This window comes from Rhinoderma darwinii, chromosome 4, assembly GCF_050947455.1.
Source record: "Rhinoderma darwinii isolate aRhiDar2 chromosome 4, aRhiDar2.hap1, whole genome shotgun sequence".
Taxonomy (NCBI): domain Eukaryota; kingdom Metazoa; phylum Chordata; class Amphibia; order Anura; family Rhinodermatidae; genus Rhinoderma; species Rhinoderma darwinii.
Genome location: NC_134690.1, coordinates 111,987,616 through 112,001,505, shown reverse-complemented (window position 1 = coordinate 112,001,505; position 13,890 = coordinate 111,987,616). Strand labels below are relative to the sequence as shown.

General features: G+C 39.4%; 1 protein-coding gene across 3 annotated transcripts in view; it reads left to right on the top strand.

Moving 5' to 3' along the window:
- PLS1 (plastin 1) overlaps positions 1–10,284 on the top strand; it is a 157,879-nt gene extending 147,595 nt beyond the window's left edge. For all 3 annotated transcript variants that reach the window (XM_075863998.1, XM_075863997.1, XM_075863996.1), the window contains 3 exons: positions 4,999–5,122; positions 7,754–7,878; positions 9,643–10,284. In XM_075863998.1, coding sequence (XP_075720113.1) covers positions 4,999–5,122; positions 7,754–7,878; positions 9,643–9,778 — 385 coding nt within the window. In that variant the 3' untranslated portion in view covers positions 9,779–10,284. The remainder of the gene's footprint in view (positions 1–4,998; positions 5,123–7,753; positions 7,879–9,642) is intronic.
- The last annotated feature ends 3,606 nt before the right edge of the window (positions 10,285–13,890 follow it).

Here is a 13,890-nt window from a genome sequence, read left to right as displayed (position 1 = left end):
GGTTTGCATATGGCTAGCATGGCGACCGGAGGCCAAGTAATGGCCTCCGTGTCTGCCATGTATGGAAGCCTATCAGGACCAGCCTCCTGATAGACTTCCTGTCAGAGTGACAGGACGTCACTACTGTTCGCAATGCACACTGTCGGCGACAGTGTCTGTGACAGTGTGCATCGGGAACTGGGAGGTCAGCTGTCCCTGACAGCTGACACTCCACTGTTGCCGATCAGCTGCTCATTGCCGCTGATTTCGGCAATTAACCTGTTAAATGCGGAGCTCGATTGCGATCTCCGCATGTAGGGGGTTTGTAGCACATCAACAGCCCCCATGCAATTGTGGGGGCTGCTGATGCTTGTGATGGCACCCGGGGGCCAGACAACGGCCTCCGGGTCTGCCATGTATGCAAGCCTATGAGGACCAGCCTCTGGCTGGTCCTCATAGACTAACTGTCAGAGTGACTGTGATGTCACACTGACAGTTGGAATACATTAAACTACTAGGTAGTGCAATGTATTCTAGCAGCGATCAGAGCTGCAGGTAAAAAAAGAAAGTCTAAAAAGTAAAGAAAAAAGTAAAATGTTTTACAAAAGTGTACAAATAAAAGATTTTTTTTTCCTATAATAGTCTCTTATTATAGGGAAAAAATGAAAAAGCTAAAAAACAGTACACATATTTGGTATCACCACGTTCGTAACGACCCAATCTATAAAACGATCATTTTTACCGCACAGTGAACGCCGCAAAAAAAACCAAACTAAAAACAATACCAGAATCACCATTTTTTGGCCACAACCCCTCCCAACATATGGAATACAAAGTGATCAAAAAGTCGCATGTACCCGAAAATAGTAGCAATAAAAACGAAAACCTGTCCCGCAAAAAACAAGACCTCCCACAGCTTTTTTGACTGAAAAATAAAAAAGTTATGGCTCTCAGAATTTGCTGACACAGAAAAGAAATAATTTTATAAAACAGTGATTGTATTGTGAAAACGCTGCAAAACATAAAAAAACTATATACATATGGTATCGCCGTAATCGTACCGACCAGCAGAATAAAGTAAAATTGTCATTTATAGCGCTTTATGAACGCCGTAAGAAATAAAGAATTTAAAATGCCAAAATCACAGTTTTTTGGTCACCAAAGCTCTAAATAAAATGTAATAAAAAGTGATCAAAAAGTTGTATGTATCAAAAAATGGTACCAATGAAAACTACAGCTCATCCTGCCAAAAATAAGCCCTCACACTGCTCAATTCATGGAAAAATAAAAAAGTTATTGCGTTTGGAAGGCGTGGAGTGAAAAACTAATATGGAAAAGCAAAAAAAGGATCAGTCCAGCAAAGGTTAATTAATTTCTATTAAAAATGTTTATTATTACCTCATGTGGGGTATTGTCATACTCGGGAGAAATTGCGTTCCAAATTTAGGGCGATTTTTTTCTCCTTTATCCCTTGGGAAAATGATTTTATTGGACAAAAATGTTTATATTCATTTTCACGGCCTAATTCTACTAAATTCTGCAAAAAACCTGCAAAAAACCTGCGTGGTATAAATGCTTAGTATACCCCTAGAAAAATTCCTTGAGGGGTGTAGTTTCCCAAATGGGGTCACTTTTGGGATGTTTTCACTGTTTTGTTCCCTCCAGGGCGTTGCAATCGCGACATGGCACTAAAACCAATCCAGCAAAAACAGAGCTCCAAAATCCAAATGGCGCTCCCTCCCTTCTGAGCCCTGCTGTGTGTCCAAACTTCAGTTTATTACCACATATGTGGTATTTCCGTAATCGGGAGAAGATGCTTTACATATGTTGGGGTGCATTTTATTCTTTATTCCTTGTAAATATTACAAATTTCTATGTTTTTTCAGAAAAAAAGTAGATTTTCATTTTCACAGACTAACTCCAATAAATATAACAAAATACCTGTGGGGTCAAAGTGCTAACTATACCCCTAGATAAATTCCTTGAGGGGTCTAGTTTCCAAAATGGGGTCACTTTTGGGGAGTTTCCACTGTTTTGGTACCCCAAGACCTCTTCAAACCTGACATGGTGCCTAAAATATAATCTAAAAATAAGCAGGCCCCAAAATCCTGTAGGTGCTCCTTTGCTTCTGAAGTCAGTGTTTCGGTCCATTAGGGCACTAGGGCCACATGTGGGATATTCCTGAAAACTGCAGGACCTGAGCAATAAATATTGAGTTGTGTTTCTCTGGTAAAACCTCGTGTGTTACACAATTTGTTTTATTACATATGTATTTCGGAAAAAAAAAAGAAAATTTGTAAATTTCCCCTCTATGCTTTATTTCCTGTGAAACACCTAAAGGGTTAAGAAACTTTCTGAATGCTGTTTTGAATACTTTGAGGGGTGCAGTTTTTAAAATGAAGTGATTTATTGGGGGATTCTAATATATAAGGCCCTCAAAACCACTTCAGAACTAAACTGGTACCTGTAAAAATAGCCTTTTGAAATTTTCTTGAAAATGTGAGAAATTGCTGCTAAAGTTCTAAGCCTTGTAACGTCCTAGAAAAATAAAAGGTTGTTCAAAAAACGATACACATATGGGAGTACACATATGGGAAATGGTAACAAGTGACTATTTTGTGTGGTATTACTATCTGTTTTACAAGCAGATACATTTAAATTTAGAAGAATTCACATTTTTACAAATTTTCTCTAAATTTTGGTGTTTTTCCACAAATAAATATTGAATTTATTGACCACATTTTTCCACTATCATTAAGTACAATATGTCACGAGAAAACAATCTCAGAATCGCTTGGATAGGTAAAATCATTCCCAAGTTATTACCACATAAATTGACATATGTCAGATTTGAAGGCCAAAACAGGCTGCGTCCTAAAGGGGTTAAACTAGCAGTTCATCCTCGAAAACGTACCAATGTTGCCGAATCAAAACAATTCTGCAAAGAAGAGTGGGCCAGAATTCCTCCACAGCGATATAAAAGATGTTTTGCAAATGTTTGATTGCAGTTGTAACTGCTAAGGGTGGCACAACCAGGTTTTGGGTGTCTATTACTTTTCACATGGGTGATATAGGTTTTCAAATAAATCTTTATCCTTTAAATGGAATAATCGTTTTGTGTTTACTTGTGTTGTCTTTATCTTATATTAAAATAAGTTGGATGATCTGAAACACTTAAATTTGCCAAATTAGGCAAATTTAGGGGTAAATACTTTTTCACAGCACAGTGTATATGAAGTGGACAATTATTATAAATTCATCGTTAATGGACGTTTACATCAACAATCATTCTTACATACATATATTCATATGTACTTCAATTTCCTGATATCTTCTCTGTTAATATACAGCTTGTGACCACTGATCTCAGGGACTTCTACCCATTCTTCCCTTGTTTTAAATCTGTGCATTTTCTATTATGTATGGTATATAGCATGTTATTTTATTCAGCTCTATCATTTAAAGTAGAAAAAATTTGAGATTGGTTGACCCAGATTTACATTTGAAGTTCTAGTTAGAAGCACTGTAAGGACCAGTATGGGCATATAATTACCAGATATCTTCGTAGATGCAGTTGGATGAACACTACAAGCTGTGTGGGGATCACCCAGCAATTGTAGCATGCAGAATTGTTCTTTCCTTTTACTTTCCATGAACATGGCATCTTCCCTTCTTCATTTAGACATGTAACTATCCCACCCAACCTCAAGAAGCTGTCCCTTGATCCATCATCTCTGTCCAGCTGTCACCCCATTTTGCTGCATCCACTTGCCTCAAAAGTCCTTGAGCAGCATGTCCCGCTTTAACTGTCCCCCCACCTCTCATCCCACTATCTTTTTGACCACCTACAATCTGGCTTCCGACCCCACCATTTTACTGAAACGGCCCTAACCAAAGTCACTAATCATCTGTTAAAAGCGAAATTCTCCCGATTTGCTGTCTCCTCCTTCTTTTTCTCCCACTTCCTAAAACTCAACATGCAGAAAACAGAATTCACCCCCTTACCAGAATTATCAATCACAGTTAATAGCGCACAAGTTCGCTGTCTCGGGATAACCTTTTATTCCATCCTATCCTACAGACCACACATCCAAATCTTACCTCCTACTGCTGCTTCCACCTCAAAAACATTTCTCGAACCTTCTTTTTACTCAACGCTCAATCTGCAAAAATGTTTGTACGTGCCCTCATCATCTCCCACCTAGACTACTGCAACATCCTTCTCTGTGGCGTAGCAGACACATGGCACAGATGACACATGGCACAGATGACACATGGCACAGATGACACTTGGCACAGATGGCACTTGGCACAGATGACACTAGGCAGAAATGGCACTTGGCTTCGCACTGGAACAAACACAATTAAGGGATACAGGATACGGGAACACAGGATAAAACTAAGCAACCATTTGTAGTAACAAACATGGGCAGACACAACACCGCTCAGGCAAGGAGAGGAAGGGCAGAGCCATTTTTAAAGTCCAGGGTGTATAAGGATTGGCTAGGGAACTTTTCACTGGTGCGTGTACTAGCCCCTTAAGGCCGGGAACGCGCGCGCGCACCTTACAGGACTTAGAGGGGAGCTGCAGCCGCATGTGCCGGCGTCTCTTAGGAGGGAGTGCCGGCATGAAGGGAGCGTCCTGCGGTCGCGGCTGCCGGTAATTAGGACGTATCGGCGGTCAGTGACCACGGGCACAATCAGTTGGCCTCAGTTAGCATCCTCTCCATTAGCATAATCTGCTACCCTATTATGCCCAGGAATAAAAAACAGAAATTTAATGGATCCCATTATAGTCAATGAAATCTGTAGGCATCCGCTAGGTTTCCATTTAAATCCGTTAACAATTCATCATGGATCCATCAGAACCGTAAACTTTGATAAAAATGTAAACAGTCTCAGTGGATAAGCTAAACGGAATTAGTTTTATTTGGTACACTGCCACATTGAGAAGACGATTGTTTGAATAACCAGTTGCAGTGAGTCATTTTACTAACTCTGAGACCTCTCCATTACTAGGTATACATTAAATGTGCTATCAGACCTTGGAGAGGGTGCGAAGATTGATGACAGAACTATTATAAAGTGGGTAAATGAAACTCTGAGCAATGCAGGCAAGACCACATTCATCACAAGCTTCAAGGTAATGAGTGTTTTGTTGACTTCAATAAAGGAAACCTTAGTTTACAATACAGTCGATAGGTAGTCCATCAAATGTAAAAGATTCCAACTGTGCAAACTTTTAGATTAAACCATGTGTGAAATTTTAACTTTTGTACTGTATTGGATTTTATTACCTTGGCCATCTCCTATGCATATTATACAACTTTATTTTCATAGAACAAAGATTAGGAATGCACATGAACAATTGCTAAATGGACTATAAGGCCCTGTTTACACAGAGTTTTTTTGCTACGGAAACCGTGGCAAAAACTGCGGCAAAAAACGGCTGAAATTGCCTCCCATTGTTTTCAATAAGAGGTGGAGGCGTTTTTTCCCGCGAGTGGAAAAAAACGCTTGCGGTAAAAAGAAGCGACATACCCTATCTTAAGGCATTTTTCGCCTCAAACACCCCATTGAAATCAATGGGAGACGGAAAAAAACGCCTTGAACGGCCGCTGCATTTTTTTATGTATGGCGAGAGCTCACGTACTGACCCCGCTTCGTACTCTGCTGGTGTCAGCTGTATATTACACCTGACACCATGCTTTAACGGCCGGTAGATGTAAATTTGACTCCGGCCGTTTAACCACTTAGCTGTTGTGGTCAATAGTGACCGCAGCACCTAAAGCGGTTAGAGAGAGGGTGGGTCCCCTCTGTCATCCCTTCGACTCCCCCAGCAATGCGATTGCAGGGTGTTGATTGTCATGGCAGCTCAAGGTCTAACAAAATCCCCCAGATCTGCTATGTTTCCCATCCTTTTAGGCCAGGCAGGGGTTATTGGGAGACCATTAAAAAAAACATAAACTGCAATACATAAGTATTTCAGTGTATTGCACCAGCAATCTAATGCTGGCATATTTAAGTCCCCTAGGGGGATTAAAAAAAATGTTTTTAAATATAATATTTATCCCACCCAGTGAACATTGTAAAAAATAAAGCAAAGAAAAAGCCAGAATTGCTGTTTTTTCATCACCTCACCTCCCCCAGAAAAATGGGGGAAAAAAGTGACCAAAAAGTCTTATGTACCCAAAAATGGTGCAAAAATAAAACCTGTAGCTTGACTTGCAAAAAACAGGCCCTCACACAGCCCTTTCAACAACAAAAAAATAAAAAACTTATGGTCTCAGAATATGGTGACACAAGACAATTTTTTTTAACAAATTGTTTTTATTTTCTAAAAGTAGTATAAAAATATAAAAAAAAACTATATGAATTTGGTACTGCCGTAATCATACTAACCTGCAAAATACAGTTAACATGCCATTTTTGGATCTTTAGCGCATGGTGAATTTTGTAAAAACGAAACCCAAAGCACTATGGATGAATTGCTGGGGGCAAAAATAAAATAGGCTTGGTACTTGAAGGGGTGTTCTTATCTTGGACATTTATGCCGATAGATGCGGGTCCCACCTCTGGGACCAGCACCTATGTCTAGAACAGGGTCCCCTTTCTGCCTTGCTCGGCTCCCGCTACTTCCCGGCCACTTCCTGATTAGGTGGTCAGGAGTTACGTAAATAGCCAAGCTGGCTAAGCTATGCTGTCTCCGTAACTCCCATAGAAGTGAATGGGAGTTACGAAAACACTATAGCATGGTGAGCTATGTTGTTTCTGGAACTTAGGATCTACTGAAACAGCGTAGTTTACCGTGGTATGCTGTTTCCATAACTCCCATTCACTTCTATGTGAGTTACTAAAACAGCGTAGCTCAGCGAGCTTGGCTGTTTTCGTAACACCCGACCACCTATCAGGAAGTGGCCAGGAAGCGGCGGGAGCCGAGCAAGGTAGAATGGGGTTTAAAGGGCTACCTTCTAGACATAGGTCCGAGTCGCAGAAGTTAGACGCGCATCTATCAGACATTTATGGCATATGCTGTTTTTTTTGCCGTTCAAGATGGGAAAACCCTTTTAAGGGGTTTACAATCCTTTGTTAATGATTTGCAGTTAAACCAAATGGCGGTGAGGCCGGGCACAGGTCACTTTGTGCAATAAGGCATATTAAGAACAGATCCATCAACAACAGCTTGATGACCTTTTCCAGTTAGCCACGCAAGAGTTTTGTTTTCTACACCACACATAAAAGCACAAATAAAACAAAAATTAAAAAATGTGAAAACACAAAGACAATCAAGATATATAACAAAGACGTGAGATTTTAACTTGCTGACTACATAGACTGTGTTAAAGGTGGAGCTTCACCAGAGGCATTACAGTAGGGGGTGAATGACCCCTCTGCCACAGTAATGTAATTAGCAGATGGTAGGTGGCACATTGTTACAGAACTTGCATTTGGGCATAGGAGCTAGTTTTAGATTGTGGTCTTATTTTGCTCATATGTCATTGGCATGCCTGTATACAGAATAACTCCACTGTAGTCTCCACTGATGTGTTTTGCATTGCATTGCATAATGTATTAATGCTGTTACATAACAAGGACTCGTTTGATCATTTGATTAATTGAAGAGCAGGGCTGGAAAATCCTGAGCACTCATTTTGCTCCGTTAAGTAAGTAACAGAAACGTAACACTTACACAAACCCATTAAAGACACTTTCCGCCCTGACACGTCTATAAAACATGTTAATAGTTAATGCCTTGTTAACCTTTCCCTTTCAGGATAAGACCATTAGCACAAGCCTGCCTGTGCTCGATTTAATTGATGTCATTGCTCCCAAAGCTGTCAATCCAGATATGGTAAAAAGGGAGAATCTTTCAGATGAAGACAAAATGAAAAATGCAAAGTGAGTGATCGTAATGATTTATTTGCTCCTTCTTGTCTTGGTTGTAATACTTAAGGATGTACAATGACTTCTAACACTATTATTTACATTATAACTGTATAGGATGTGATCATGATTAAGTCAACTGTGTCTGTAATATGAGCAATTGCCCATATAGGATCAAGTACTGCAGAATGAAAACTGAACACTAGTATTTGGACTAAATCAGTTTTTTTCCATCAGTCCTGTCATTTTTTTCCTACTTCTATAGGAAAAGTAGGACAACCCTCTGCCAGACACCTAGGTTGGGCATGTTAGACAGTCGGGCTGCCCCGTACACATTAGGGGTAGATCACACTGTATTTTTTGTCGGGCAGAAACAAATCTGCCTCAAAATTCCTTTTTTTTTTTAGCCATGGAATCTAATGCAAAAGCCGTGGGCAAAAACTGCCGTAAAAAACGATCACATGTTTTTTCTGCCTCCCATTGATTTTAACAGGAGGTCAGAGATGGAAACCGCTCTGAAAGAGCATGCCGCTTTTGTTTCCCGTGAACAGCCAAGATCCATTCAGGAAAAAAAGACCCTCTGCCTCCCATTGAAATCAATGTGGGTCCATTTGGAGCGTTTATTGGCGCTGATTCTGAAGCAGTTTTCGCGTCAAAATCAGTGCCAAAAAACGTTGTGTGAACTATCCCTTATAGGGATTTTCTGACATGTTTCTAACATGACTAGAACCTGGAGATATTAAGCTGTAAATTACTCATCTGCTAATAGCACTTAATTTGGTGGTGATTAACTGGCAAGTTCATGTGACGTGATGGCTTATGGATGTCACGTCCTCACATAAGGCAGATAAACAAAAAGGACCAGATACGGCACATAATTACTTTAAGTAATTTAAGTAAGTATATTACAATTTGTATTATTTTTACGTTTTAGCCATGTTAAAACATATTAAGTATGTCAGAAAACCTATTTAAAGGGATTCTCTGGGCATTTTATATTGATAACCTATCCTTAGTATAGGTCATAAATATCAGATCGGTGGGGGTCCGACTCATGACACCCCCGCTGATCAGCTGATTTATGGGGCTGCGGCATTCGTTGCTGTAGCCTTTTTCCAGTTTACAGGCACAGCGCCATACACATTCGTAGTGGCTGTGCCTGGGATTGCAGTTCCGGGCCCATTCAAGTGAATAGGACTGAGCTTCAATCCCAGGAATGACCGCTACGAATGTGTACGGCGATGTGCCTGTAAACACTGACGAAGCCGCATCGACGAACAAACCCTTCAGTCAGCTGATTGGTGGGGGTACTGGGAATCGGACCTCCCCCAATCTGATATTGATAGCCCATTGATAAAAAATGACGGAGAACCCCTGTAAGTTCTTAACCTTTTATTCACTCTGTTGCTTTTTGAAGGCCAGAATAGCAAAGTATGCTAAATTATTTTATTCATTAAAAAAAATAGAAACCTGATGGACCCACTATAAGTCGGTGGGATACATTAGGATCCAAAACAGACTATAATAGAGCTATTATATTCATAGTGCTTCTTGTATGACGCCAGTGTGAAAATAATTCACGATTGTCAGGGAGGTCCACCAACAATCATGTAATGTGTATGTAATGTAAGTGGTCAGCTTTAGACTCGTTTAATTTCCTGAAACATAAATTCTAATATAACATGTATAGTAACTAAAGAAAATAGTAACATCTGCTCTTTACATAGGTCTACTAAGAAATGGGTTTCAGTCCTAAGATTTTTACTCTTTTGTTTAAAGGTATGCCATCTCCATCGCAAGAAAGATCGGAGCCCGAATATACGCCCTGCCTGATGACTTAGTAGATGTGAAACCAAAGATGGTGATGACAGTATTTGCTTGTCTCATGGGAAGAGGTCTCAACAAGTTAAAATAATGCAGATGTATCCCCACCCCCCACACTGTTTTATTGCCATTTTAAGTATGTAGAGTGCCTCCAGGGAACAGAACTGTGTTGCCCATCAGTAATAAACTATGATGAATGGGATAAAATATGTACACAATGATGGAAATTAAATCCAATTTTTATTCTTCTGAAAAAATTTGTAATATTGTTAAATAATTCATGCTTATTGTAGTGTGATTGGTCATTATATCAGTTTCCTATTTTAGATAGACTTGGCAGAACTTGTAACTTGTTTTTTTGTGAAACATATATCCATTTGGCTGGCCTGGTGGACAAATCCTGTACCAAATAATTTTTTGCAATCCATACTTTAGGACAAAGAGGAAAACAAGCTTTAAAGGAATTTTCAGGAGTATACAACACTTTGGTTACCTATCCCTTAAGAGGCCATCAATATGTGATCGTCAGAGGTCTAACCCCCAGGCCTGACCCCCAAGCACAGCTTGTCCATGTTTGTGGTACTGGTACTGCAGCTCAGCCCCATGCACTTGAATGGGGCTGAGCTGCAGTACCAGGCACAGCAGCACATAAGGACACATTGCTGAGCCTGGGCAAACAATGATGGGCTGCTGCAGCTCCCTCGCTTTGCTGATTAGTGGGGCTCTTGGGGGTTGGTCTAACACATTAATAGCCTATCCTAAGGACAGGCAATTGCTATATACTCCTGTAAAACCCCTTTAACATTCATTGGCAAAAAATAGAGAATGATCTAGAAAAACTTTAATAAATGAATTTCGGATGTGTAGAATATTATCCACATTTGAATGGAAGCATAATAGGGTTTAGATGTACAACATTAAGCTTCATTTTTCAATTTTTACCACTGCAACAGGTAGCAATAATGAATGTGACATATTGTTTATGAATAAATGCAAACAAATTTGTTTTTGGGTCTGGACGGTCTCTTCTTATTGCTGACTTTAACTTTGGAACTTTGAGAAGAATATGTATAAGTTGATATTTGCTTTGGACAACGTACCAGGATTGCGTAGACTAGTGTACTACATAACTGTGTGGGTCTTGGAAGTGCAGGGAGGCACAATTGTTCAAGGTTGGTTGTTAGGGACATTCTATATTGGAATTTCATGGCCTCTTTTTAGATATACAGTATGGGAAGTACATCTTCTGTAGTTGCTACTGTATGTCCTTGACCGGTATGGAATTACCATTACTTCATATTATTGAGACACCTCATAGATTTATCACAGTTAATAATCCTTGGTATCTAGGAGCATGATTTCAAATCTATTATGAATCTTAAGTAATACTGTAATGGTTGTGTGTATGTAATGGACCGGAAATGAAGGTAAGGCGAGGGTTTCTGACTTTTGACTGGCATGGAGTAATGGCACAATTTACAACTGACTGGCGCTTCCTTTTTAAACTGTATAATATATGTTTTCTCTCTAGAGACACAACTCTTCATCGTTCACCATGGATACAGTTTATTATGGTTATAGAGAGCAGTTTGAAATGCTAAATAGTACTCTATACAGTGGAACAATTCTTGACGGTTAAATTTCAAGATGGCGGACACTGTGATGGGGCCTTATCCAGCTTGTGTTGCAGAGGATGGCTCATCCACCCGTAGTAGATACACATAACTCTGTACTCATAACTCTGACAATCCGGCTTCTTATTGGAAGCTCTTGCCCTGCCCGTCTTAACAACAGTTTTTGCCCTGCCGGCAAGCTCATTCGGGGTACCACCAATAGTCCGAATCCTACTCAGTACCATAGAATTTATCTTATCTGGTTCACAACAGACTCATTGACCCCTCACTCTAATTCACCAGTGTCGCACACCACACAACCTGTTGGTACCAACACACCTTTTCTCTTTCTTAGGCTCCTCCCTTAGGAGCTGCGCAGAGCGTCCACTCGTACCACGGGACCTAGTGGCCGCCATCACAATATCTAAGCTTAAAGAAACATACAAATTACAATTCAACCTCAAATAAAAGAGTGCATTTAATCAAGCAGCAACACCATAGAAAACATAACTTTGACTTGTGCTCTATGATTCCCAACAGAGCCCTAGAAATAAAGCTGCAACACCACTCCTGCAGGTATGGGAGTAATCATTAATTATTGTTTAATCATTTACCAGTCAGTAGAAAAATCTGTAGTATAGAGAGTTAATAAGTATTTTGAAAACATGCGTTAGACCTTGAAAGTCTCAGTGAATAATTGTTTTGAATAATTAAGATGAAAACAGATAACATTTTTAGTTTTTAATGAGACTGAAAACCTTATCTTCTCCAAACAAGATTTCAGGTGCAAAATTAACAAAGCTGAAACTTTAATTCCAATGGAGGGGACTCAAGAGCATTTCTTGAGACGCTATATAGATATGCTTCAGTAATTTCTTTATGAAAGTAATATATTCATATACTATGAAGTGACCTTTAATGTGATTGGTTAAGTTACCTCTATAACTGGGCTAGAACTGAATCACATATGATTTCTATTGGTCTTCAAACTTCGTATTGCCTTATTTTGTATAAATAAACAGCACAAGGCCTCAATCTCTAGAGAAATGCCACATGTGTGAAACTAATGAACTTCTGTGTCTGTGTGATCTCTCCGATGCATCGTTATCTTGATTTGGACTCCGAGGCTGGATTCTTAGAGTACATTTAGCTCTCCCAAACCCAGGATACTAAGACACAGGTCAAATAGAATTATATATATATATATATATATATATATATATATATATATATACACAGTATATTTATAGAACAACAAAACTGCAATAAAAGTCTACTATTCCCTTCCACCTCCTACACTGACGTAACCTAATTGTAGTTGTCTCACTGATGGAAGTCCCAATGATCAAGCTGTGTTCGAGCGCTTGCAGTGGCATTACAGGATGTCTAGTGAGAGCCATGCTTGCTTGACATGTCTTTTAGCTTTATTCCAGTCTGTATCAAACTCTATTAGTTTAAAATGCCATACTAGGGCATGTAAAAAAATGGTTGCTTGAAGTGTTGCAGGTACAAAATGGATGACAACTTTGACAAAGTGACTGGACTTTGGCACAGTGGTACAACACAGAGTTGCCAGTTGTTGCCCAGAGCCCCTCAATTTCTTTACAATGGTAATGAAACCCATGCACAGGGACTGCATATTTGTAGTTCGCAGAGCAGTGTATTGGGGGCATGAAACATGTATTATTTCTTTTCTTTACTATTCAAATGTGTAGCTTTGGGTTTGTTCCCTCCTTTCGGGTACTGTTTCTTAAAGATGCTGGTTAAATAACTATTTTTTAAAGAGTGTTTTTGTCTATTTATACAATCCTTATTGTTTCCATTAGTTCAGCAGTTTATTTTCTATGTTTTTTTCCTTTTTCATGTTACATTTGTTGTTAATATCTGAGTCAGCCGTGCACTTTTAATCAAATCGCTTTTCTAAAAGGCTTTTGCATCCAGCAGTCTCCTAGGATTATGGTATAGAGTCTCTCCAAAATGATTTGAAAAGCTCACACAAAGCTTTTATAATGTTAATCTCCATTTACTGAAAAAATATGTATGATATGTTGTTGATGTAGAGACAGATGAAGATGTTGAATTGACAATGTCTTTAGGAGAAAATAAAAACCTATGTCTTTTTCCAGGTATTGAGATTTAGGCCACTGGGGGACATATATTTAATACAGGGACAACCTTTTTGATGACTGGTTTTAATGCCATATAACGTCCCGTCCAAACCTAGCAAGTTATTACTCACATGCGATTGTATAAAGTGCTTATGCTGCTTCAGTTCCTGCTGGGACAAAACCAGTACTGAGCGCAACATTTATGTGCACAAGCACTGATGCTACCATTCATTGTCCTAGTAGAAAGTTAGCAGACATTAAAGTGTAATTTGTGAACGCCATTTTGTAAGTCATATATAAAAAGCTGTGTACGTTTGTAAATACACTGCTTATTTTATATTACTTATGGTATGGCTCGTGATGACCCTAATAGGCTGCCTGTCAGTATTAGGCAGAATTCACACGACAGGGTTTCCCGGCCGCGTGCCGGCCGTTCATAAGTCGGCCGTCACCTGGCTGCATTAGAAACAATAGACCCCTAA